We start from the raw sequence: 24,904 nt of genomic DNA, 5'->3' as shown, positions 1-24,904 counted from the left end.
AGGAATCGGTGGTTGCCTGTTCAATTCAAATACTGCCTGCCCAAGGATCAACTCTAGATTCTTGGGACAAGATGATTGTCGAGCCCAAAAGATAGGCAAATGCGAAAACGGAATTGGTCATGAACAGTCAGGATCTCCGCCCACTCGGAGCCATCTTGGTCTTTCAATCTTATTTTGATTGATGTCAAAAGGAATGTTGATCCCGAGAGACCTCCGCAATTTAATCTTATTTGGGTCCATTTTAATTTTGGTTTTTTGTTTTGCCACTCCTTTTGTTTGTGTGTTATCTTCTCAAATAGAGAGAAAATGTTGGACCAATATGAATATTGTTTATTTCCATTGTAGGGAATAACTTTGTAAAGCTCTTCGGAATTTTGAACAATATGAATGGAGCTAGACTTATTTTTAAAAGCGTAAAAGGACAAGGAAGAATTTGTTCGAAGAGATAAGATGATCTTCCACCATATATGACACTAATTCTGATTTCTATGTTTTTTCTCTGTATAATACGTTTATTTAAGTTTTAGTTTAACTAGTGATATATAAGAATTAATTCTTCCATAACTTGATAAGATGCATAGTTCGAGTTTTGTACTTCTCTTGTAAGGAATTGTTTGTCATGGTTGAAAGTAACCCTAGATGATGAGAGGCTGAAATGGGTATGCCTCGAGTAAGTGGGCCATCAATATGGACACTTGCATGTGAGTTATGTGGCCCATTTCTTTCAAATGGTGGATGGTTGTCTCTCTATGGCAAATAGCCATCTTAGGGGAAAGTAAGCACTATTCATGAATGTGAAATCCACCAATTGACCATAAATTAGGTTAAAGCTAGCTTCTGTCCAATCAATTCAAGAGAGGAATGAACTGGCAATGGGACCTAACCATAGTAAGGCATACTTTCCAAGTTTCCAATCAATACCAAATTGATGTTTGAGGAGATCTTATCTCATTGTTAGCTATGAAGCTTATAGTCGGATCCACCCGAATAATTCGTATATTAGAATGAGTTCAGAAGTAGACCAGGCCGACTGATTTCAACCGATCCTAGATAATTCCAAACCGCTTTTGTAAGAGGACACTGTGATCGTGGGTTAGCCGATCACGTCCCCAACCACTTGAATTGTTACTTTATGGAGACAAAGGCTTAATTAGTCAACACGAAAGGTTGTATTCTTCCAGCCCTAATTCAATTTTTCCATACAAGTTTGTACTTCGAAAAAACAGAGAAAATCACTATAATAGTAAAGCATATATATTCATATAGTATTAGGTTTTCATCAAGGGACCTTAAATAATCCTCACTGCAGATATAAACAATCTCTGCCACACTTTTCCTATTAGTCGTGAATATCAAGATCAATGTTCAGACAATCACCAATATACTTTTTATGGGTGTATTTTACTTGAGAAAATGTAATTCGTGTTCAATGATAAAGATCGGCAATTCTACATGTGATCACCATTAACAACAATTGGTGATGGAGAACGAATTACCTCCGTGCAAGTCTACGAGCTGCTCCGAGCAACAAGGCTTTTCCGACAACACCTGTTTTAATTCCACAAACTAGAGCCACAGTTCCACCAACAACTACCCATCTCCAATCAACACCATGATCTCCATTGTTTCGAAGAATTACAGCTTGATTGTTCTCTTCAACATCAGAATTTAGATCTGAAAGATTGCCGTTCGAAGGAATTTTTGTAGTAATTTTCGCCATTTTCGCACTTCTGGATAATGATGCCTCAGACTTCCTAGCAAGCTGGTAAGATCTCATGCCTGAATGTATTTTCCTGACGGTTGCCCACATTCCATGGCGGACTCCTAATTTAGCGACATCTTTCGGTATCCCCATGTCTTCGTAATGAACAAGAGAGATTTCACAAGCAGTTAACTGTCCATCCCCTTTTCGTGACTCGACTGCCAATAATTGCTCAAACATCAATAACTAGGTTTCAGAGAAAAATTAGCTTTCCAAGGGGGAAGGCTGTTCGATATATGTTAAGTTCCAAATCATAAAATTTACCAGGTCTGATAATCCAGCTTGAGAAATAAAGCTCCACTCGTCTTGGTTTGTCACGCTTTGGCAAAGCTGGATATGGTACTCCCTGCAAGTAATTGAGGATGTAATCACAAGTCACAAATTTTTCTTGTGTGTTAGATTTGCTTAAACCTAGAATATGGGTTAGAGGCTGTCATCTCAAATTGTATTACGTGCAGAGTAATCTGAGTACACAATATGTGCATTACAGAAGGTTTTTTGGTTTCACGTTCTACGTGTTCTTTGAAACAATAAGTTAGCACATAAGCATCAGAGAATCTCTTAAGATGTTAATATGAAATATAACCAGAAGAGGGTTAACTAGCAATTAAATCAGATATGTTCTTTTACTTCCTCTATTTATTTTCGATTTATGACTAATAAATCACCTTAACTTCAGATCCGGGTTGAATCCGTTTTATAACTAATAAAAGTTTTTATCTTAAGTCACATAGACACATACCACATGACGGACAAATTTTTTATGGAAAGACATCACAAATATACACAACATTTTAACGAATAGACAGAAAATAAGCTAAATAGGAAAACTTCTTGAAGACCAAAATGTCACTTATTATACCTTGGTAATGCAGTAAAATTTCTTTCCAGATTCCCATATACGCCGACCAATAATGTATTCTCTGTCACTGCAGAAAAATGGGAACTGCAAGTGGAAGACTATCAAATTAGATTATCAACCCAAAATAAAGTCACAATCAAGAACGCGAGATTGATGCAAATTTGCAGTTCGTAGTTTCTCCAAACCTTTTTAATCCAGTGGACAATACTTGTCCCTGTACTAGGATCTTCTTCCAATATTTTTACATGAGAAAGCATAGGATCCCATTTAGGCCGAAACTCATCATCCCAGAAAAAATCTCTAACCAGCTCAGGAGTGGCGTCCTCGTATACTGTTCGACTGCGGTAAACAGTGGGACCTGTCTGATAAGGAGGAGTGTTAGATACAATTGCAAATAAAATCAAACACCCACACGGGGTAAGTAAATACTCACGGACCAATGCCATGATCGGTCAAATTTTTTAGGAACATGAATAGATAAAGATAGAAAACCTAAAAGTTGCTAATAAGAAAGTACAGGAAGACTTGAAGTGTCTAAAGTTAATAATATTCCCATCCTGAAGTTCTGTTCATTCTCCACTGTTGTAGTTGTATATGCAAAACTCAACGAATTCCAAAGGCAAGTGGCTCAGTCAATCATGCCTTGTCACAATAGCTTCTGCACCACACTAAGTCAGCCAAGTCATAACTATTGCCTAGTCTTATCCTTCACAAAAAAAAAAAACTCTAAAACACCCCAATTGCTTCTAGATTCCATGGATCAGACGGCCCAAGCAAGTATTTTACTACAGTACTACTATTGAGCATGACAATAAAACAACACCACAAGCACAATTCAACTGCATTTATTTTAAGAAAACAAGTCTGCTTGAAAAACAAGCATTTACCTCAGGTTCAAATCTCCAAGCTTGGTATGCCATATTAGGGGTGGTGCGTTCCATCAGACTTTGCCAAGCCACATCTCCAAGCTTTCCTTCTAGAAGGTACCGTAAATGTTCTAGATCCTTCTCTGTTACAACATCATTCTCTTCTGGTGTCGCTTCACTGGCGGAAAAATAAGAAAACATTCTTAAGACTCCTTTAAAATGAATGTTCTCATGGCTTCACCATAAGTTCCATGATGATTAAGTAGAGCTATATTAAGCACCGACATCTTAACTATAGATTCTTTGTTTTCTTGTGCATATATATGAACAGTATCTGATACGCTTATTATCTACATTATTTTGCACAAAACCACAGACAAGTGAAAATTCTTCACATCATAGCTGCAGTTATTTACATGTGATGACCAATGTGTTCATAACTTCATATAATTTACCTTCCTCATTCATCAGTGTCACATAGACATTTTCGATATTATGTTTTCTACATCAATTAACATTTCTTACATTTTCATAGAATTTTAAGTCCCCTTTTGGTACATTATTAGGCACAAGTAAAAGGAGAATACGACCAGGTCCATCTCTGTGTATCATAATATCCAGAGTAGAATTAACCTGATTAGTGAATACTACTATTAAGATAATGAGACAAATTAGCTCAATCGGTTAACAGAAAAATGACTGAGTGTCGAATAATATCCCATGTCATCAACAAAGCGACACTGCGACAGAATTATTTTTTTGCCATATTTCAAAACCTCATAGTATTGTCTTTCTAAAATGTCTACCACGTAAAAGTGGATACCCAAAAGCCAAAAGTTTTTCTATCTCCATTTATCACCTAATGCCACTAAATTTAACTAACATACAATGCGTTCTCTTTCCCTAATTTTAACCACTCCTAACGTTCTCAACTAAAATAGCAATGAAAAACCATTTTTTAAGGCGAAAATTGACAAATATTTATCGACTTTGATGATAAGATTTCAGACAGCATTGCTAAATGCAACTCATAAAACCATAAGCCATCAAGAACAACTATAAATTGGCACAATGTCACTAATAAATCTCCAAGTTCCCTCCTTTAAACATCATTTTTAACTACATAATAGTTTCCTACTAACCTAATGTTGCAAGTTTGTCACCTATACGATTTCTTTTTTTTTTTCTGAAACTACACCTATACCATTTTCTAAGCACAACTACTAAACAATTCGAAAATTTCAACCATTAAAACTGAAAGTAAGCATGAAAAGAAAACAGACTAACCTCAACCCGCCAATCCGGTCACCAGACTGAGGCGAAGTCACCACATCAGTCGATTCAGAACCAACCGACGATTGACCTTTCCCTTTAAAACTAGGCCAAAGTCTCCGAGCAACAGAAAATGCAGAAAGAGCAGTGAAAGCAAACCAGAGCCGGCGAGCACCAAAACCCGGCGGAAATGTCCAAAGGAACCGAAACTTGCTTCTAAGACCTAAAAACACAAGCCCGGTCCACCGTGGTCTCCAAGACCATCCGATCACCAATCCGATCATTACCGCTACCCATATCGGTACTGCACATAGCAAAATGTCGACAAATGTTTCAATTAGAGCTGGTTTCTTCAAGAAATCAACAAAATCTGTGTAAATTTCTTCCATTTTATTACTTAATCTAATGAATTTGAAACCTAGAAAGAATAGATCAAGCGATCGAACTACTACATGGATCTATATCTATCTGTTTTTACAGATCCAAGAGGTTCGGTGCCTGAACGGAAACCCTAGAAGGGAGAAACCGGAGAGAAGATCAAGGGGGGAGGAGAGAGAAAGTTTCTTTTCTGGAGAGAGAAAGTGGTGTTAGGCTTTATATTCTTGTTTCCTTTGCGAAGGTTGAGAGGTCGTTTCCTAATCTCGAATTATTAAATTGTGTTAGTTAAGTAGTACAAATTATGAGCTTGAGATATTCTGCCTTATCCCTTTAGACAAAAGATAATCCTTGTTTAATCCACAGCTAATCAACCAAATTAATGAATCACTTATAAAATCAGTAGTAGTATGATTATGATTTATGGCTAAAACTGTTACATTTATAATAAAAAAAAAAAAACAGATGTTTTAATGATTTTTGTCGAAATAACTCGCGGTAAAACAACACGTACCAGACAATGTTAATAATCAAAAATTTTGACATGATTTGTGACAGATACTGAGTCAATAATATCGTGTCATTAACAAAAATCACAACAACTCAAATTCAAATCTACCTATTTGAGGGATAAATCCAAAAATTAACATGACTTTATAATAGATATTGAGTTAGAAATATCGTGTCCCGAACAAAAACGGGAGCAACTGGATTTAAATCCACCTATTTGAGGAATAAATCCAAAAATTCTGTTCTTGCTTGAAAAATAAAAACCTAACTGATATCTCATTAGATAGATAATTTCAAGTTCTCAACAAAAATTACACTTGTGGGTTTTAGGGGTTTGATGAATCTAAACCCAAATGTAATAAAATTCTCTTAACCTTAAAAACTTGTTAGTACAAATTATGTTTAGGGAGAAGCAAACAAGATCCCCAACCATTTCTCATTAACATTTTTACAATCCTGGAAAACGAATGCGAAACCTTCTCAGAAGCTTGGCCAAATAGATCGATGAGAAATTGTCAGTTGTCGAGAGACACCTCTTCCTTAAGGTTTGTAGATGAGAGCTTGTAGTTTTCTTCATACTCCCATGATTTAGGTATAATGTTAACCACCTGACCAAATAGGAAACTTATGAGTTACCTGAAAGATATTCAAAATGTGTATAATGTCACCATATAACATGTTAGTTGATGTCGTGGGTTAGCCACGGTGGGTCTCCGTGCACGGGCTGTGTCGTGTTGGCAAGGCCCGTTCACGAACAGCCCTTGTCGGGCCGTTTCTAGGCTGTCATGGCTCGTTACTGAACTCTACTCTATACTATAGTAAGAAAAAGAACAGAAATTATGGCAAGAGTATGCACTCACATACAAAATCTTCTATTTTTTTGGTAATCATGGTTCTACGGCAAAATCTTCTTCTTGGCCTCCAACTTATGTTTCAAGTCTGAAATGCCAAAGCCTCGGTTAGTTGTTCTTTAATCTCCAATGATAGAAACTGCCCGATATCATGCCCTTCAATTGGTTGAAACTCATTGTGTAAACCAAATTCAAACTCATCCGGGCTGGCTTCACCACTTTTTAGAAAAGTTGCTATCTGTTCAGAAACCAATCAACTGGTCTTTTAGACTAGAATATCACAGCAAAATGTAGTACCAAGATCTTAACAGAAAACATAGATTAAAACTACAATCATATCATGATTTAGAATTAACCCATTTTCCTTAAATATGATCTCATGTTACTATGAGTCTACGAGGAGATATAATTCTGCCGGAACTTACATGATCAGCGAGAGCCATGCCACTTAAAGCTGAAGCTTCTAAGCTGGAACCAAGTAACCAATCACCACATATTCCAGCCCTTCCCTGAGGGTCGAAGATAAAAGGAACTCCAGGAGTATTCGTTGGAAGAGCTGCACCCCTTCACAATTCAGAAAACAACCATTAACCCCCGAGATTGAATCAATAGATAAGAGAAATTTATCAAACAAGATCCTCAATTCTTACCATAACTGGACGCGGGTATAAAAGGGTCTCTGAAGTGATCCATTCGATAGCCCTAGTGCAGTCTCGACACCTTCAATCATGGCTTGCTTCACTTTCTCTGCTGTTACATTTGGGATATTCTCCTAAGGAAAACCGATTTAATTAATTTCAAAGGAATCCCCTACTTCAATTTTTTTTTCTTACCCATACAAAAAATAGTTGCCTAATATATGCTTGTAGAGAGCATAAGCCGTATTTAAATTATACGAAGATGAATAAGGATATGCCAACCTGTGGGACTTTGTTTCTTTTTCCATAAGCAGATGTACTGAAGAAGGTCCAACAGTGAGGGCCGCTACTTTGAGAAGGAAATAGTTTCTTTGTGTTGTTTGCCATCCAAGAGAGTGATTCTACACCTTTCACGAAAGCTCCTTCAAAAGGAACTGTAATCGTATTACCTGGGATCGGAAGAGGATCTTCAAATGCTGCAAGAAGAGCCCAGATAGCACTCAAGTCTAATCTCTACAAATTGACAAGACGATGAAGTAAGAAAGTATTAAAACTCAATCCACTGATGAAGCGAAGTAAGGATCGGGAGCTAACTTTTGATCAAATGAAATTAAAAAAAATCGATAAAATACATCAAATTTTTCTTTAGTAATTACCTTCATTTGTTTGGCCAGCAGTGGTAAACCAGAGGTACCAAGCAGACGATTTGCACATTTTCCTGTCGACAGAGAAAATTATATAACTAGTGTTACATATCTAAGTTTCTAGTTAATGATATCGAGTCCAATATGACATATAAAAAGTTTGTTAACCCAAGGACCAATATTAATAATGGGTAATCTCATTAATCTAAGTAGTCAACGATGTGGGACGAGAGTTTCAAGAGTTTCAAGAAGTGAAGCAAACTGATGATAAAAAAAAATGGGCATCAAGAAAAACACAATATTGACGTCTAGAGGCACGAAACAGCAATGGACTAACCGTTGTGGGCGATAACAATGGCATCAAACTGACCCTGTGGTTTCCCATTCTCACTCAAATACCACATTCCATTAAATGCTTCAAGTTTACTTATCCAGCAAGGTCTCACCACATTAACCATCGAAGTCTGTACCAAGAATATATCAATGATTAAGACATCAACTCGATCAATCACAACCCGAGCGAATAAAGGATCCAAGTGTGAAAAAAGCAAACAAATCTTAGTTAGCCAACGAAATTTATCTTTCTTAGACAAAAAAGGCGATAAAGTTGCACAGATGAGAAATCAAATGCTCAGGTACCTGAGACAACACTGAATCTGCGAGAGGGCGCATACCATTCACACCTATATATCTCGGAGATGAAGATGAAATAGGGGTGAAGTGACCGCCTGCTTCGAGGTCTCCGATTGGCCCATCCCATTGTCGAACTAGGCCCTTCTCCAACCACCCATCTACCAACTCGGAGAATTTGGGGTCACTAACTGTAAAGAATTGAGCCGCATGATCGAAAACCAATGGCTGATTATCAAGTATTCTTGTACCCATCCTTCCTCCCAACCCATGAACCCCCTACAGACAAAAATTCTTAAACCTTCAAAATCCCATAACACAATTTAAAACTTGAATATTAACCCTTAAACCCTAAACCCCACCAACATAATAGCTTCTATAATCTACCATGAAAATAAAAGTGCAAAGCTTTGATAGAACAAAATGAACAAGACAAAAAGCAACCAACCCAAATATGAAAAAAAATTGATTTTTTTTTAAGAAAGTACCCACTGTGTCAAAAACTGTAGACCTAATTCCCCTTTTCTCCAAATTGAGTGCGCACGTCAATCCAGACATTCCACCACCAATTATCGCCACAATTGGGTCGTCCGGAATAGGAGTAGTGAAGATCAATTGCTCCTGATTGAATGTTTTCTTGATAATTGATCTTCTAGAGGTCCCATATGACTTTCTACGATATGGTTTTTTCCCTTGCATTGGATTTCTCTTGCTGGGGTCGTTGGTGGTGCTGCTGCTGCTGCGTATGGAAGATTCTGCTCTACAAATTAGGGTTAGGGTTTTAGTAGTTTTGATGAAAAATGAAGGTTTTGATGATGGGTTTTGAGTTTTGATTGGTTGAAAGATGAAGGAAGAACTAAAAGTGGAAATCATTGTGTATTAATTTTGACCGTTTTGAGTTTTTTTTGGAGGGAAGATGAAGATGTGTGAAGGATAAGCACTCGAAACACCCGCTTATCCAGAGGAAAGGCGTGTGCGCGGTGCGCTATCGGCGTACGTTAGTGCAGCTTCACACAAAAATATTTTCACGTCACATTTTAGACAAAGAAAAAATATTAGGCTTCTCTTTCGATAAATTTTATTCCGGCTTCTCTTTCGATAAATTTTATTCCTCCCTCCATTTCGTTCTTCTCCAATTCTCCAAGTGATGTGGTGACGGCTAAAAAAACATGGAGTAAGTGGAGAGAAATTATAATAAATAAGACGTCGTCGCATCAGTTAAGGAGGGACCAAATGGAGGGAGAAATAAAATTTTTGTTTTCTTTCATTTCTCAAATATCTATAACCTCTTCTCTCACCGCAAAAAGGGTGGTTGTCTACTGTCTGTTGTTGCTTCATCGGAGACCCATTAATAAAAAAGAAAATTGTCTTCATCTTCTCTCTTCCCCTTTCACTACCACACACTACCGGAGAATCGCCTCCACCACCATCGAAAAATCGCCCAACCATCCTCCTATTTGTCTCTGTTCTTCCTCCTATTTCTACTTATTCTTCCTCCCTGTCTCTCTTTTAATTGTTCTTTCTCCCTCTACTCTCTAGTTTCTATGAAGGGGGGTTCCCTTTGCCAAATATTCCCTAAGTCCTAGACGAGTAATTAGTCTGGGGTACCTCTCAAACCCAGATGAGAAAATTTCCTGTCGCCGGAACTAGAGAGTAGAAAGGGAGAAAAGGAAGAAGATAACAAGAGAGAAGGTGATCGAGAGAGAGAAACTCAAAAGAAAGAAGAGAGAGATGATCGTGGTGGGGATGACTTTCCGGTGGTAGTGGTGAAAGGGGAAAATAAAATAAGAAGACGAAAATAGCCTTTTTTCTTTCTTGCGATAGATAGTTGGCGAGGTGATCATCACACCTAACCTATTGTGTTAGAGATATGGCTAGTGGGTTAAAGCAAACTAAATCAGTGCGCGTAATCTCTCGTGTTAGAAGTATTGCTAGTGAGTTAGGGCAAACTAAAATTGGCACAATTTGCTTGTCTCGAGACCTATGTCATAGGAAAAGTGTATTTATATGTGTTTATGTCAATTGTATAAACTAATGAAATTATTTTCATCTTGTCACTTTCATTCAAAATCTAAATATAACTCAACTAATTTGTTACTCAATCTATATAAGTTAACTAACCCTTCTCCCAGGGCCACAAATAAACTACGATAATTCCAACAAATATTTAGACAAGATCAACACGTATGTAATTTTTTTTTTTAATGAAAACACGTATGTAATTTGCCTTTGTTAAATTTTCATCTTCATGTGACAGTTACTTGTGCCTATTAGACCATATTTGGTTACATGTAAGGGCGTACGTGCAATTATCCGAGTGTAAAGGAGTGCTAAAATGTTACATAGATAAACCAGGGAGCAAATTTTAAATAACGACGAAGTGAGTAACTGACTTGATTCCACAAATGTTACTGTATTTCGCGCAAACAAGCCATTCACGCCCATCATCAGAATCAGAACCGTCAATATTGATCGAAACCACGTGGTCCAATCTCATTGGTGATTAACCAAGATAATTCGTTATATATAACTACCATTCTAACAGACACGAATTTTTACGTACTGATATTCCGAGCGAACTTCTCATTTCTCTGCAATTATTTTCCCGCTTCTTCCGTGAGTTAGAGAGAGAGAGAGAGTGATCGGAGTTAGAGAGAGAAAGTGATCAAAGTTAGAGAGAGAGAAAGATTATCAAGAATGGAGACGGTCGTAGCAGTTTCAGGAAGTAATACTAATGGATTTCAGAAGAAGAACAGAATTCAGGTTTCTAACACCAAGAAACCTCTCTTTTTCTACGTCAATCTCGCCAAGGTAATTTCATTTCTTCTGATTCATTTTCACATATTCTTCCTCTTAATTTGTTCTCTTATTTACTCGATTGATTTCAGATCTTAGTTTGTTAATTAGATCTTACATTGAATTAATAATCATTGAGACAATCATTCGTTTCGGATTTGTTAATCATTACGATCTAATCTCTCTCAATTGATTTCTTTATTTAATCTAATCCTTATATATTAAACTTAATCACGATCTAAATTGTTTGATTTGTTTTCATAATTCACTGTCACAACAAGATTGGAGTAATCATTATGTTCTTCTTAATTGATCATGATTGTTTGACTTGGTTGTAATCATTGTCAATCATTTATCAATTGATTCATGAGAAAGTCAAGAATTCAATACAAGTTTTTATTAATCCGATTTAGGTTTTAACTGTTACAAATTGACATCAAGAATGTAACAGTTTCGTTTTTGTTTCTTGAGATTAAAACAGACCGATTTTGTGTTATTTTCAGTGTCAGATACTTTCATTATTGTCAGATCTGAATGTTATGGATCTTGAATTAAATTTAATTTGATGATTTCCTCTCATTTTACAGAGGTACATGCGACAGCATGATGAGGTTGAACTTTCTGCTTTGGGAATGGGTAAATTTCTCCATCTGTGATAATTTAGGGTTTTTTTATAACACGATTTTGATTTGCCCTAATTTGATTTGGTGATTCTTTATTCTGTTGATGTTTATCTTATAATTAATGCTTCTAACCAGTCTCTTATGGAGAGATTGTTTTCTTAAATTTTATTACTATTAGAGTTTCTGTCTGACTCGTCTAAATCTGAATCCTCTGAATGTAATGGACCCAAAACCAACCAAAATCACTTATTCAGACGAGTCAGATACCATGAGTTAGACATCAACAATCGTCTTAAATCTGACTCGAGTCAATACATACGTTGAGTCAGATTTCAGATCTGACTTAGAAACAAACAGACACTACTACCTAAGTATCTAAATCTTACTGTTTTAATTTCACAAAGTTTGGTATGTTTGTTCTTCAGCAATTGCTACTGTTGTGACAATTTCTGAGATTTTGAAAAACAACGGGCTGGCCATTGAGAAGAGTAAGAATTCAACTTGTTCTTCTATTTTGTACTATAATTTTTTTCTACTGCTTTCGATTGAAGTTTCTGATATTCTGTGATTAATGATGATAACCTAACAGAGATATTGACATCGACTGTCGACATGAAAGACGAAACAAGGGGCAAACTGGTTCAGAAAGCTAAGGTGGGTTTGCTTCTATGGTGTTTATATATATAAATTGAATGCTTATTAGAGATACCCATTTGATGTAATTGGCTTTGAAATGTTTATTTTTGGGACATGTAGATTGAAATACTGCTAGGAAAGACCGAGAACTTCGATAATCTGATGGAGACAGCTGCTGCTGCGAATTCTGCGCGAGTTACTGAGGCTGCTGCTGCTGCTGCTGATGCTGCGAATTCTGCGAAAGTTGCTGAGGCTGGTGCTAATACAGCTACTGAGGTTGCTGGTGATGACAAGAAAGAGAAAGAAAGTGTGAAGTAATAACAATCATGAATTTGATTTGGTTCTATAACCTACTGTGTTTTCAGACTTTTGACTTTGTTTGATTCTAGTTAGAACTTGCTGAAATATATGGTAGAGTATTAGATGTAGAATGTCTGAATGGGGGGTGGAGATGGATATGAATCATGATACTGAAATTCATTTCATCTCTATCTTGTTTTGTTTTCTTAGAGTTCTTGAGACAATCTCTGTAGAATTTACTGTTTTTTTTACTTGTATGCGACTTGAATCTGTTTTCAGTTCTTGTGATCATCTCTATTACGAAGTTTTTTTCTTCTGAAAGGTGAAAGCTTTGTAACTGATGTCAAGGGGTAGTAATAAATTGGAAATGGATAATGTTTGTGCTTCATTTAATTGTGATCTTCCTTGTTTCGCAATGGATAAACACGTTCTTAACATAAAATTTTGATTTTTCCTGTACTTTTAAGGAGTCTTCGATGTACTCAGTTATGAATGTTGTCAGGCTTATGGCTGCAAGCTATAACATCTACAAAAGTATCAACTGGAGTACAATACCAAATAATGGCTACAGTAGCTATAAAACAGTAGGGCTAAGACATTTCCAAAAGAATATATTGACAGCTAAAGCCATTTCAAAATCCAAATAGAGACGTAGCAAGTGCATGTGATTGCTAGAGAAGAAAGAAATGTATTTCTGAATATCATGGAAATTGTAGTTTGAAGTGTGGCCAAAAGTGGCACCAATGATCAAAGTATAGTTTAAAGTTCACCTAATAGTGTAGATTAAAGTGTCGCAGAATAGTGAAAAGTGTTGCTAAAGTGTAGGTTGGAGTGTCACTAAAAGTGTAGTTTAAGTGTAGCCAAAGGGTAGTTTTTAAGTGTCGCCCCTGACGAAGCTGAAGCCCAGCACCAAGCCCGAATTTAAGACCGATCCCAAGACCGATATCGTCTCAGGAAGCCTAAATTTCGCCCGTTAGAGGCGGGAAGGTAAGAAACCGCAACTTTCTCTCTCTACAAGTCAAACTGGTTCTTCTTCTTCTTCCTCTGTCATTTGAAACCTTCTTCGAGAAGAAATAAAGCAACCCTCTCTCTCTCTCTCTCTCTCTCTAAATCAAACTCTAGTAGTAGCAAGCTTGTTTAATGGAATCTGCCACCACCAGTACAACTAGGCATACCTGTTTACGGCTTGAAATCTTAGAGAGAGAAAAGGAAGAACTAGTTATATTCATCAAAGGCAACTGGTACGATTCTCATTTTGATCTTTCCATCACTGACGGTTCTAACGCTTGGATTTGCAACGGTACTATTTTCTGTTGTCTTTCCTTCTCCTCCTTATCAGATTTCTAATCTTATTCAAGACTTCATTAATGAAGCTTCATGTCCCTTTTTCTATTCGTTCTTTTTTGTAGCTTCGGAAAATGAGGTTCAAGGAAGAGCAAGCCAGTGGGATCAACCAGTTTCGGAATACATTGAGATTGCCGAGAGGTATTTAGGGTTTCAACAGCCTGGGTCAACTTACAATTTTGTTGATGCTGGGGATGGTCATAGAAGAGTACGTAAACTAAAACCCTAATTTAAATTCAGTTGGGGGAATTGCGTTTTCTTTCATTGGAACCTTTTCCCTTGTTGATTAGCTTGTTTATTTCAATTTTATTACTAATTGATTTGTGATTGTACCCCTTAATTTAGCAATGTTTTTAGTTAATCTAAAGACTAGGGGTTCAGGTATACCAAGAACACATTTTACCCATGTCATTATTCAACCTAGTTTTCTATGCAACCATGACAAATATTTGGGAGGAAAATAAAATGAACTTGTACTTTCATGAACTAATGGAATACTAGGGTTAGGTTACCTTTTCATATACTAGTAATTCCCCGGGCTTGAGGCAAGTTGGAAATAAAATCCTGCTTAGCTATCTATGGAGCTTCATATTTGCATCAACAATGGTTGTTTGGGATGTTGTAACTATTTGGGTTTTGTGTTTGCTTGGATATATAATATGTTGGTGTTAATGGTGATATATGTTCTCAGTTGTCATGGACGTTTGAGAAGCAAGAAACAAAGCTAGAATGGCGATGGAAATGTAAACCCTCACCTGATAACAAGAAGACGACTACAGAAATCCTGGATTTTCTTATGGACTCAAATATACGGCTAAGTGTAAGTATTGTGTACTTTTGGTTATTCTTGTGCTCGGTAAAAAAAAAGAACCAATTAAATGATCAGTTTGAGTTTAATTCTGTCATATCACCATATTGAAGTGATCGGTTGCTTCTGAGTCACCCACTTACGCAAGCCTTATAAGACACATATTGTTTGAAAAAAAGTGAAGAACATTAAAGAATAGAGTACATCTACTTCGACGAATACGCTTGTTGAAAACCCAAGTATGCTTCTCTAGTTGTTGATTTTATCTTCCAGGATCTCATTCCAGGACACTTACGGATTGTAGTACTAATTAGGTATAGGAAACCCACACAAGCAACCTTAGTGTTAAACTAGTTAATTTTCTGTGAGGAGATAACATATCTTTCCTTTTAATGCTGATAGGAAGAAGTCGTGAGGAAGACACAATCATTCGACCGGTTGAAACTGGAAGCAGAGAAATGTTTGGTCCAAAGTGAAAAATTCAATAATGAGAAGGTAGAATTTGAATCGGCGATGTACGAAAAGGTGCTTTCTTGACACTCAGATAGTTAATATTTCAGTTCGTTGATTAGTTTCGTATCTTACTAGAAAGTTGATCATAACTAGATGATCTGCCGAAGATGAAACTATTGTTCATTTTCCCATAGTCAGTAGCTTCTTTGGGGTTCTCTTTTAGTATGGTAGTGGATCTTGTTTTTGTGTCTCTCTAATCTAGTTTATGCTCAGGTCTTGGTGGACTAATCTTGTATATCTAGCACTCCTTCATATACTAATAAATCTCTTATCTCTATCTACTTTGTTCCTTTTAGTTTGTTGGTGTCTTAAACTCAAAGAAGGCAAAATTGAGGGAACTTCGAGATCGACTCTCCAAGCAAGAAAGTAAAGGAAAATCACCACAAGAAGAGGATGAATCATCTAATAAAACTGAAACCTACAACGAACCCACTGATGATGAAAACAGCGGCGAAGAATCTACAAAGAATGTTGTTAGCACTTCAAAGAGTGTACCGGCAACTACAAAGTACAGTAGAAAGAGAAAAACAGGGAATTAGACGTCTTTCTAGTAAGTTTTATAAAACTTGGTATAATGTGTTCTTGTCAACCGTCTAATGTGGATCGGCAGCAGGCAATACTAGAGGAAGAGACGTACGAGGTTATGGTCCAGTTTATGGCCCCAGCTATGGTTATTAGAAGATGATGTTCATTCTAGATATATTAGCACAAAACCTAAAACTTGAGAAACAATCAGACAAATGATTTTGGAGGAATGGATTTTCTGTACATTTAGACGGTCTAAGCTTTTCAACGATGTTTTTTATCTTCAGTTCTCGTTTGTAACTGTCCATTCCTTATTACTATGATTCTTGTGTACCTGAAATGATGTCTCTTTCTGTTCTTCCTACATTACTCAGCCCTATCTATTCACATATAAAACAACAACCAGCTGACGTAAGGAGGTTGTGCGAAGAGTCCAAAATCCCAGTGTTTAATAAGGAGCAAGTCCAAGGTCAGAAATAAATAAGAAGCAGTGTTTTTTATCTTCAGGTCCGAAAAGTTACTCGAACGGCCAAAAAGGTCACGCTTCAATGTATTATGCATATAACGTTATATGTTTTACACTGTATCAAATTCAGTTGTTTTTCATCAAATTCAGTTGTTGGCTACCTGAAATGTGATTGATGTTTATGCACAAAATCCATTGCATATAACAAAATTGTCATTGCAACAACTAAAACGTCCTTGTTTACCTTCTCTCGAAATGTTTGCGTCATCTGCTGTTTGGGCATCTAACATAGATTACATGCGTCTGACACTAACACATCAATGCTACAAAGTTTCTAGCAATCCAGGGCAGGAAACGGGTCAGATGGATAGTTCACCGTCAGGGGCGTGTTTGAGGGGGTGCGACCGGTGTCGTCGCACCGGGCCCCCCTCAAACCACATAATTTTCTTATAGAGATAGGGGCCCCTAAATTTCGATTAGTTATATTAATTTAGCAGTACACAATGAAACAAGATGGTGATGTAGCTGAATTGGTAAACCTCTTGAGTGTTAACAAAGAGGTCTCAAGTTCAATCCACCCAAACTATTAGTTTAGTTTGTATGTTTATGAAGTCGAATACTTATTGTTCTATCTTTTCGTGGAAGGAGTGTTGTCAAATGTGTATGGTTTTTGCATAGAAGTATTTGGGATGAAAAAATACACAACTTAGAATAAGTATTCAACTTCACGGAAGGAGTTAAACTTTTTTTCTTATCGAACTTAGTTTCTTAAGAGATAATTACTAAACGTATAATGTGTGAAAAGAGTTTACGTTTTGATATCAGTGGAGAAAGGGCCCCAAATATTTTTTTCGCACCGGGCCCCCAAATTCTCGGCCACGCCACTGTTCACCGTCACTTACTCTTGCCGTCCGGGTGAAACAGATAAATTCTCAATTTGTCTGGACAAATCAGGCATGCACTTGACAAAGTTTGGTTGTTCATTGGCCGTCCGTGCCCGCCTAAATTGTCGGCATGTTTATTCTTTTTTGCTTGAGTGTGCATGTCGTTAAAATTTGAGTTAATTCCTATATGGCCCCCTACTTTGTGACCAGCTTCCTTTATGGCCCCCTTTTTTTCGTAAATTCAAATATGGCCCCCTATTTTTAGACAAATGTCATTACTACCCCTCTGATTAATGTATTTTCAAAATAAAATAAAAAACAAAACCTAAATTCCACCTCACTTCCTTCTCCACCACTCATCTCTCTCCACGTCACCTCTCTCTCCAACTCACCTCTCTCTCTCTCCAACTCATCTCTCTCTCTAACTCACCTCTCTCTCTCTCTCCAAGTCACTCCTTCTTCTCCGACCAAGGTCGCCGGCCAGAAATTTTTCCGGCCGGCGACCTTAAAAAAAAAAAAAAAATTTTTTTTTTACTTCTCTCTCTCTCTCTCTAGAAACTCCGGCGAAGGGGAAACCCCTTCGCCGGAGAAGGTCTGTTCAAGAACAGACCTTGAAGGTCGAACAGACCACGAAGGTCTGTTCAAGAACAGATCTTCTCCGGCGAAGGGGTTTCCCCTTCGCCGGAGTTTCTAGAGAGAGAGAGAGAAGTAAAAAAATTTTTTTTTTTTTTTTTTTTAAGGTCGCCGGCCGGAAAAATTTTCCGGCCGGCGACCTTGGTCGGAGAAGAAGGAGTGACTTGGAGAGAGAGAGAGAGGTGAGTTAGAGAGAGAGATGAGTTGGAGAGAGAGAGAGGTGAGATGGAGAGAGAGAGAGATGATGTGGAGAGATATGTGTGGGGGAGTAGGAAGTGAGGTGGAATTCAAATTTTTTTTTCTTTTATGTTGAAAAAATATTAATAAGAAGGGTAATCAGGACATTTACCTAAAAAAAGGGGGCCATATTTGAATTTACGAAAAAAAGGGGGCCATAAAGGAAGCTGGTCACAAAGTAGGGGGCCATATAGGAATTAACTCTTAAAATTTTACCCCAAGACCCTTAAAAGTAGCCCAACCAAGAGTGGTCTACCCTCAACTCTTTTATAGGAAACGTCAATAATTTTTTCTTTTTATCACTATGATGTAGGATTAAAATGTAGAGACCAAAACTTATTGTGTAACGATAACATAGCTCCACATTTTTAACTCTTTGAGATGAAAGAGATACAAAACTTTATAAATAAGAAATGTAGTCTTCCATCCATATACGTTTAAGTTTGTAATGCTAACTATATTCAGTAATTGATTATAACACTCTATATACGATTAAAATGTCTAAGTCGAAAATATCAATCGGTCGGGTTTATCGAGCGGACTCGGACGGAAGGTCGGTTATAACCTTTTGTTCGCGGCTGTCCGACTAAACTTGGCTGTTTAGACGGGTAGCGTCTGTCTCGAACACAGGGCACCTATGGATACATCGGGCTCGGACAGTTGGTTGGCGGATCCGGATTCGCAAACTTTTTCCCCACCCCTAGCCGCCCTCGTAAATGGGGAAGGGAAAACAATAACATGGGGGCGCTTTTAGAACCTCCTGATATTGACTGCTTTGGACCACCGTTCAACCGTGGATATTGGAACTTTGGAAGACCTAAAAACAAAAAGAATGAAGTTAAGGAGTGGAAATCGATTCTTCTCCGCTTAAAAAAAATATGGAAATCATTTCCTTGAATTTTCAACGCCTATTAACAAACCGACTTTACTTATTTAGGTCAACCCACCCGCCCTCTTTCAAAATAACCGCCTCTCTTCCCACCAACACTATAAATTTCCCGCACTTCCATCACAAATCCAGATTAGGGTTTTTCAGAGGTCTTTCTTGCAGAACAATGGCGTCATCTTCACCGATTACTATTCACGTTAAAGATAAAATTGATCTTACTGAGAAAGAAAAACAAATTTTCGAACGATTACTTCAAGTGCTTCATCATTTCAATCTTCAAACTCAACTTCGAGTTGCCGGCGGTTGGGTTCGCGATAAGGTTTGAAATTGTTTTCAGTAGTATTTTTCATTTCGACATTGATGTACTCCTCTAGATCTAGGTTTTTGTAGTGTAGTGACTGTAGTCTTGGATATCATGTGGATTTGTGGCTTTTGAACTTTCTACTTGATAATGAAGTTATTGGTTTTCATTTTTGCAGCTTCTAGGGAAGGATTCTAATGATATTGATATTGCATTAGACAATATGTTGGGGCGTGAATTCTGTGATAAGGTCAATGAGTACTTGTCATTTACAGGGGAAGAGACGCAAGGAGTTGGTGTCATTCAATGGTTGTTACTCTTACTCAACCATTAGGTTTAGGTTTTTGAAAGTTGATTTCATATTTTCCATTCTCAACTTGGAGACATACCCTTATTTTCTTAACATCTATACTTGTAGGCTTCAGTTGATTTTTGGTTTTCAACCTTATTGTTCAATGACCTTCTTTAGAGTTCACGATAATAGTGGCTAGAGAAGCAGAAAATTATTGTTTTCCAAATATCTTTGTGTCGGTTCAGTTTCTAAAGATTCGGTGATTTCTACCGTGATGCTTCTTGGAAAAGCTTGCTTGTTCTGCAATTAACTTGTATTTTGATGGTTTACAAGTTTTAATATAACCTTGTTTATTTTGCAGCAATCCTGACCAGTCAAAACACTTGGAAACAGCGAGGATGCGTCTCTTTGATATCTGGATTGATTTTGTGAACCTTAGATCTGAAAGCTATAGTGAAAACAGTCGCATTCCTACAATGGTAAGGACACAGGAGAAAAAACATTACAATTTTTAGTCACCTGTTCTTGGCATGGTTTCAATTATCACTGTTTCTGCCAATTACTTAGGATCTTGAGTAAACTGATACATGCCTACCTAATGTCCTGCAGGAGTTCGGCACTGCTGAAGAGGATGCATACCGAAGGGATTTAACGATTAATAGGTTGTTGCACTCTCTATACTCATAAAAGAGTGGCATTAATATCCAAAGTTTTGTGACTACTTAATGCTCACTTATGGATTTGTCATGATAGTAATGGACATTTTTGTATCTTTCACAGTTTGTTCTATAACATCAACACTGATTCAGTTGAAGATATCACTGGACGAGGTTAGAGTTGGTGAACTTTCGTATATGATGTATGCACTTTAAGTTATGAAATTGGTTTGTTAAGACGTAATTCTGTTCAGGTATAATGGATCTAAAATCCGGAAAGATAGTGACACCCTTACCTCCGAAGGAAACATTCTTGGATGATCCTCTACGAGTTCTTCGAGCTATCCGATTTGGTACTACATGCTCCTATTTTCGCTTTATTGTTCATATATAGGAAAAACGCTGTGACATTCCTATTCTTAAAAAATAATATTTAGTGATTTGATCTTTATTTTACAGCTTCTGTTCGATTATGGATGAATATATAATAGACTATTGTTTGAAACTGGGTGCAAGTGGGCCATCCATACAGAGCTTGGAAAGCAAATTTTTCAAATTGCAGTTTGAAGTTTTGAACAGCTATGGTTCATGAATAGCTAACTCTACAGGACTTGGCTTACCTGAATTTTGGTAAAATGTTTAGGATTAGGGGCACATCATATAACCTTAGTTTGCTTTTTTATTCAACATGGTGTTTTCAAGGGTAAAGCATTCGTTCTCAAAACAAATGTTTCTCTAAAGTGAACATTTATGGGCTCTGCTATACATGTTAACGCCAATCTCGGCTAACTTGGCCATCAAACTCATCACCTAAATCAAGATGCCACATTCTGCGAATGATAATAACTGTTGATATGTGACTGTTATATTCTATTGACTTCACTATGTAACTTAATCTAATTTTTTGCAAGTAGATTAATCTTATTTATCATCATATGCACTTAGGCCTCCTCTGGTGATATTGATTTTTTAAAACTTGCAGCGGCAAGGTTTGAATTCGCACTTGATAAAGATTTAAAAGAAGCTGCTGCCAGTGATGAGGTCAGAGCTGCAATTGCAGATAAAATTAGCAGAGAGCGTGTCGGCCATGAAGTATGTGAAGTTTTAAAGACACGTTTCACATGATGTTACCTTGAGGACATGTTTTTAACCCAATATCCAACTCATTTCACATCATATAACTTGCTATCTGTTAGTTATAGAAGGAACTTATATTTTCATGCCCAACCTCGTGCAGATTGATCTCATGATGTCTGGCAATCAACCAGTTCAAGCAATGACGCACATATGTGATTTGAAGCTATTTTGGATTGTTTTCAGTCTTCATCCTAAGGCCGAGCCTGCATTGTCAGAAGGATCCGACAGGTTGTCAACTATCTTGTGTTGCTACTGTGATTAGCTCTGAAATTCACGGTATAATTTTGAAATTTATTTGAAGTCACAAAATTCAGCATGAGTACAGCTGACAGTTGTGAATATTAGTAGAAAGTTTTGGGTGCTGTATCGCATATGGACTGACCAACACAGTTTGCAGCTGTGCAGCTGTTAACGTTGAAAATGTTAGTTGGTATTCATGGGCTTGTTCGTTTATGTTTTGAAGCTTCACGAGAAACTTCAGAAAGTTCTTTCCCAAGGATAGTAGAAGCACCACTGCTTTGTCAATCTTAGCATACCATCGGCAAGTCCGTAGCCGAGTTGCCAACTGTCGTTGCATGGAATTGTTAACTTCCAATTCTTTTGTTTCTCTTCGATTTTTTTTATAGTTTTATTTGTTACTATTATTATACTATTTCATTTAATGAATATCTTATGGTAGTGCTAGTGACTAGTACTTATCTCTTTATAAGCCTTTGGGATCAAAATCTCTCTTTCGTTCACTAATTGTAACTTTGTAAGCTTTGCAGTTGATGTGCTTAGATGTGATTTTCTTACATTTTACAGCAATTTTTCCAGGCTTTGCATTTCTTTCATTGATGCTGCATGGAACCTCTTACAACTAATTGGAAGCAGTACATTCAGTGTAAGTTTTGCAGAGTAGACTTCTCTACAGCCTCCAATATCTTAAAACTTAGAACTTGTACCAAGAAAACCAACCATACAGTAGTCTGGTGATTGCTTTGATATCTTGTACTTGTTCCGAGTATTTACATACTATGAGAACCTCTATTGTGTTTCACAAAAGAGTGGATACGAGATGTGGTATAGGCTATATAAGTATATAACTTTCTGTTAACTTATTCAGTTATCCCTGTTGGCAAATACACCACCATTCGGAACTATTTATTTTATTTTTACCTTTATTATATTTACAACAAGTATTATTTGTCAAGTTTCATTATTTTTCTCGCGATCACAATTTATATCTACAGATATGGGATGCTTGCTACAGGTTACTTACGATCCCTATTGTTTTCCTGTGATTTGTAGGATGAGCAAACAAGGCTTTACTTGTATTCCAACTTATTACTTCCTCTTAGAAAATGCATATATTTAGACAACAAAGCGAAAAAGGTAACAGTTTTTTTTTTATATTAGTTTAGCTATTCTTGTTTCTTCGATTTTAGTTTAGCTATTCTGATCTCTCATTGATCATTTACATGTGATTGAAGGTTGTTTGTTTACTAAATAAATTTTTATAAAGAAGAGAACATTATTCAGTCTATATGGCCCCCTTTCTGTTCTACTTTTAGGCTTAGTACTATTAGATACTCTGTCCGGAGATACAGTTGCTTCAGATACATAGTTAACTAGTTAAATCCAAGCCTAATTTACATGTTTTATGTTCCAGGTTCCTGTTGTGGATTACATCTTCAGGAATTCTCTCAAGCTGAAATCTAGTGATGCAGACACGGTCAGCTTTATTTGTGCTTTATAGCCCTATCACTTGCTTCTTCTATGACATGTTTCCCTCGTATTCGTGTTTAAAGCCATCTGTGGTTGTTTTGTTGTATAATTGTATAGTTTGTGGTCAATGCTATTTTATGTAGTGTTAGAGATTCCAAATTGTGTGCAACTGATGTTGGTGAACGTATAACCTTTCCTTTTCTAGGTCATAAGTTTGCACAGTGCATCAGAACAGTTCATATCCTTGATTGCTTCCTTATCATCTAATGCTGATGTTGAAAATGTTGAAGCTGGTAATGGAAGAGAAAATCTTGATGTGTCAGAGGCTGCAAGAAAGCGAATCTCGTCAGGTTGAAAATTTACGGACTTTTTTTTGTTTATTGGGAACTGAACTAATTTTATCAAATTCATCTTACAAAATTCATAGATTATAGTTTTTCATCAGATGTACCATGGAAAGATGCTTATAATCAATGGAACGATATTAATAGGCGAAAAATAGTGTGATTTGGAAGACAATATCTATGAATCAGTCAACTAGCAAGAGCTTGTTTGGGAATTTCATGCTTTGATATGCATGAACTCTTACTGAAAGTCTGCAATATATATGCGTCATTTTATCTGATCGAATTAACCTCTTAACTTTAAATTTATTCTTTTGGTTATGCAGGATTGCTTTTACGTAAAATAAAAGGTTTTTGGCGTGTTGCTCTGTTGACGTCGACACTTTTATATCCAATAAATTTTGATTTAACCAACATTTCTCCTGACAAGCAGATGGATTTAGACAAGAGCAAAAATTTGTTCAAAAATGTCGAAGCGACCATCAGTGGACTAGGTATGACCAATATAATATGTGCTCGATCTTTGTGATTCAAAAGTCTATGTGGAGTTGTGGACTTGCCACCCAGTTTCGACGATTCTAACTTCTTTTCCTCGCCCTTCGAATATCAAATATTATTGTACCTGTGTCATAAAATTCATTTGATGTGAAAATGTATTATGTGCAGGGCTTGAAAATGTATGGGAAATGAAACCATTGGTTAATGGGAAAGAAATCATGAACATTTTGCAGCTCAAGACAGGAGGTCCACAAGTCAAGGAATGGGTAAGTAGTCTTTCCGGGCTGAACTAGATATGAACTTGTGCATCTACAAATTCTGACAGTCATTTTACTTGGCAGCAAGATAAAGTGCTAGAGTGGCAGCTTGCTCATCCCTCTGGCACTTCAGAGGAATGCCTTGATTGGATGAGAGAGAATCATTCGAAACGCGCAAAGATGGTTTAACTCTTAAACTTGATTTATCTCATCAGCATTGTAAAGCTCAACATGCCTGAATACATCCTCCTTTCTACTTCGGCAAACATCATGATACTGAGAAAATGGTGACTTCGCGATGGTTTAACTCTTGGAGGTGATTTCCTCCAAGTTCTGTGGAGCTAACTAATTTGGTTTTCTAGCACTAACTACACATCCATTTGAGGCTGCAGGAGATGATGTTAGCATTTTCTTTCTTGTGGAATGCTGAGAAGTACACTGCAAAACTTACACAATGAAACTTAAAACTATTTTTAGATTTTGCCTTTGTGATTAAAATATACGCGTTTGGTTGACACCCGGTTGTTTAAAATGGGAGTGATATATATAAAAAACTGTCTATGAAGGTTTGTAAAGAAACCGTTACAACCGCAAAAGACAAAGAACCATCGCTTAAGACGCTGAAAACAGTCTTCTTGGTCATAAAAA

At 36.9% G+C, this 24,904-nt stretch overlaps 5 protein-coding genes across 9 annotated transcripts; 3 read left to right on the top strand and 2 right to left on the bottom strand.

The window, feature by feature from the left end:
- Window positions 1-1,238: 1,238 nt before the first annotated feature.
- LOC147551104 (uncharacterized) lies at window positions 1,239-5,905 on the bottom strand. Its single transcript, XM_086666988.1, has 6 exons — window positions 4,778-5,905; window positions 3,512-3,668; window positions 2,810-2,986; window positions 2,625-2,708; window positions 2,027-2,108; window positions 1,239-1,920 (listed from the first exon to the last, which is right to left on the bottom strand). The coding sequence occupies exons 1-6, from the start codon at window positions 5,149-5,151 to the stop codon at window positions 1,493-1,495; spliced, it is 1,302 nt and encodes a 433-aa protein (XP_086523114.1). The 5' UTR covers window positions 5,152-5,905; the 3' UTR covers window positions 1,239-1,492.
- Window positions 5,906-6,003: 98 nt separating this feature from the next.
- On the bottom strand, window positions 6,004-9,444 carry LOC147551103 (FAD/NAD(P)-binding oxidoreductase family protein). Of its 4 annotated transcripts, none has more exons than XM_086666985.1 (9): window positions 8,903-9,444; window positions 8,420-8,689; window positions 8,118-8,244; window positions 7,793-7,854; window positions 7,419-7,649; window positions 7,149-7,270; window positions 6,924-7,062; window positions 6,508-6,736; window positions 6,004-6,283 (listed from the first exon to the last, which is right to left on the bottom strand). In XM_086666985.1, the coding sequence occupies exons 1-8, from the start codon at window positions 9,281-9,283 to the stop codon at window positions 6,581-6,583; spliced, it is 1,488 nt and encodes a 495-aa protein (XP_086523111.1). In that variant the 5' UTR covers window positions 9,284-9,444; the 3' UTR covers window positions 6,004-6,283; window positions 6,508-6,580. The 4 variants fall into 4 exon arrangements, with proteins under 4 accessions (XP_086523111.1, XP_086523110.1, XP_086523113.1 ...); XM_086666984.1 differs by having other exon boundaries at window positions 6,004-6,255; window positions 8,903-9,425; XM_086666987.1 differs by having other exon boundaries at window positions 8,899-9,338.
- A 1,446-nt stretch (window positions 9,445-10,890) lies between these two features.
- On the top strand, window positions 10,891-13,153 carry LOC147551102 (uncharacterized protein At2g34160-like). The gene is made up of 5 exons (XM_086669858.1): window positions 10,891-11,221; window positions 11,794-11,842; window positions 12,255-12,317; window positions 12,419-12,483; window positions 12,586-13,153. The coding sequence occupies exons 1-5, from the start codon at window positions 11,108-11,110 to the stop codon at window positions 12,781-12,783; spliced, it is 489 nt and encodes a 162-aa protein (XP_086525984.1). The 5' UTR covers window positions 10,891-11,107; the 3' UTR covers window positions 12,784-13,153.
- Window positions 13,154-13,669: 516 nt separating this feature from the next.
- LOC147551101 (DNA repair protein XRCC4-like) lies at window positions 13,670-16,295 on the top strand. Its single transcript, XM_086669857.1, has 5 exons — window positions 13,670-14,065; window positions 14,175-14,317; window positions 14,801-14,929; window positions 15,320-15,442; window positions 15,727-16,295. Exons 1-5 carry the CDS (start codon window positions 13,906-13,908, stop codon window positions 15,967-15,969), a joined length of 798 nt encoding a protein of 265 aa, XP_086525983.1. The 5' UTR covers window positions 13,670-13,905; the 3' UTR covers window positions 15,970-16,295.
- Window positions 16,296-18,957: 2,662 nt separating this feature from the next.
- LOC147551100 (tRNA nucleotidyltransferase cca2-like) lies at window positions 18,958-24,773 on the top strand. Of its 2 annotated transcripts, none has more exons than XM_086666151.1 (15): window positions 18,958-19,383; window positions 19,544-19,674; window positions 20,019-20,136; window positions 20,267-20,319; window positions 20,438-20,487; window positions 20,568-20,666; window positions 21,296-21,405; window positions 21,551-21,678; window positions 22,267-22,333; window positions 22,741-22,824; window positions 23,102-23,164; window positions 23,363-23,507; window positions 23,828-23,995; window positions 24,168-24,265; window positions 24,341-24,773. In XM_086666151.1, exons 1-15 carry the CDS (start codon window positions 19,054-19,056, stop codon window positions 24,443-24,445), a joined length of 1,749 nt encoding a protein of 582 aa, XP_086522277.1. In that variant the 5' UTR covers window positions 18,958-19,053; the 3' UTR covers window positions 24,446-24,773. The 2 variants fall into 2 exon arrangements, with proteins under 2 accessions (XP_086522277.1, XP_086522276.1); XM_086666150.1 differs by having other exon boundaries at window positions 18,969-19,383; window positions 22,255-22,333.
- Window positions 24,774-24,904: the final 131 nt, after the last annotated feature.

The sequence above is a fragment of the Eschscholzia californica genome, unplaced genomic scaffold, assembly GCF_041429995.1.
Source record: "Eschscholzia californica isolate CP2 unplaced genomic scaffold, dmEscCali1.0.p SCAF_3, whole genome shotgun sequence".
NCBI lineage: Eukaryota > Viridiplantae > Streptophyta > Magnoliopsida > Ranunculales > Papaveraceae > Eschscholzia > Eschscholzia californica.
Note: the sequence above shows the minus strand (reverse complement) of the source record. Positions and strands in the feature narration are given on the sequence as shown.

What these genes read in the sequence shown, in the direction of transcription:
- LOC147551101 (XM_086669857.1), top strand. Translation starts at nt 13,906, where the DNA reads ATGGAATCTGCCACCACCAGTACAACTAGGCATACCTGTTTACGGCTT. An exon ending in CTGGGGATGGTCATAGAAGA is followed by an intron (nt 14,318 to 14,800) that starts GTACGTAAACTA and finishes ATATGTTCTCAG; the next exon opens with TTGTCATGGACGTTTGAGAA. An exon ending in AATCGGCGATGTACGAAAAG is followed by an intron (nt 15,443 to 15,726) that starts GTGCTTTCTTGA and finishes TGTTCCTTTTAG; the next exon opens with TTTGTTGGTGTCTTAAACTC.
- LOC147551103 (XM_086666985.1), bottom strand. Translation starts at nt 9,283, where the DNA reads ATGATTTCCACTTTTAGTTCTTCCTTCATCTTTCAACCAATCAAAACT. An exon ending in AAAGAAACAAAGTCCCACAG is followed by an intron (nt 7,271 to 7,418) that starts GTTGGCATATCC and finishes GGTTTTCCTTAG; the next exon opens with GAGAATATCCCAAATGTAAC. An exon ending in GCATGGCTCTCGCTGATCAT is followed by an intron (nt 6,737 to 6,923) that starts GTAAGTTCCGGC and finishes GTTTCTGAACAG; the next exon opens with ATAGCAACTTTTCTAAAAAG.
- LOC147551102 (XM_086669858.1), top strand. Translation starts at nt 11,108, where the DNA reads ATGGAGACGGTCGTAGCAGTTTCAGGAAGTAATACTAATGGATTTCAG. An exon ending in CGGGCTGGCCATTGAGAAGA is followed by an intron (nt 12,318 to 12,418) that starts GTAAGAATTCAA and finishes ATAACCTAACAG; the next exon opens with AGATATTGACATCGACTGTC. An exon ending in AACTGGTTCAGAAAGCTAAG is followed by an intron (nt 12,484 to 12,585) that starts GTGGGTTTGCTT and finishes TGGGACATGTAG; the next exon opens with ATTGAAATACTGCTAGGAAA.
- LOC147551100 (XM_086666150.1), top strand. Translation starts at nt 19,054, where the DNA reads ATGGAAATCATTTCCTTGAATTTTCAACGCCTATTAACAAACCGACTT. An exon ending in TGAAGATATCACTGGACGAG is followed by an intron (nt 20,488 to 20,567) that starts GTTAGAGTTGGT and finishes AATTCTGTTCAG; the next exon opens with GTATAATGGATCTAAAATCC. An exon ending in AAGAAAGCGAATCTCGTCAG is followed by an intron (nt 23,508 to 23,827) that starts GTTGAAAATTTA and finishes TTGGTTATGCAG; the next exon opens with GATTGCTTTTACGTAAAATA.
- LOC147551104 (XM_086666988.1), bottom strand. Translation starts at nt 5,151, where the DNA reads ATGGAAGAAATTTACACAGATTTTGTTGATTTCTTGAAGAAACCAGCT. An exon ending in CTTGGAGATTTGAACCTGAG is followed by an intron (nt 2,987 to 3,511) that starts GTAAATGCTTGT and finishes CCTCCTTATCAG; the next exon opens with ACAGGTCCCACTGTTTACCG. An exon ending in TTGTCCACTGGATTAAAAAG is followed by an intron (nt 2,709 to 2,809) that starts GTTTGGAGAAAC and finishes TTCCACTTGCAG; the next exon opens with TTCCCATTTTTCTGCAGTGA.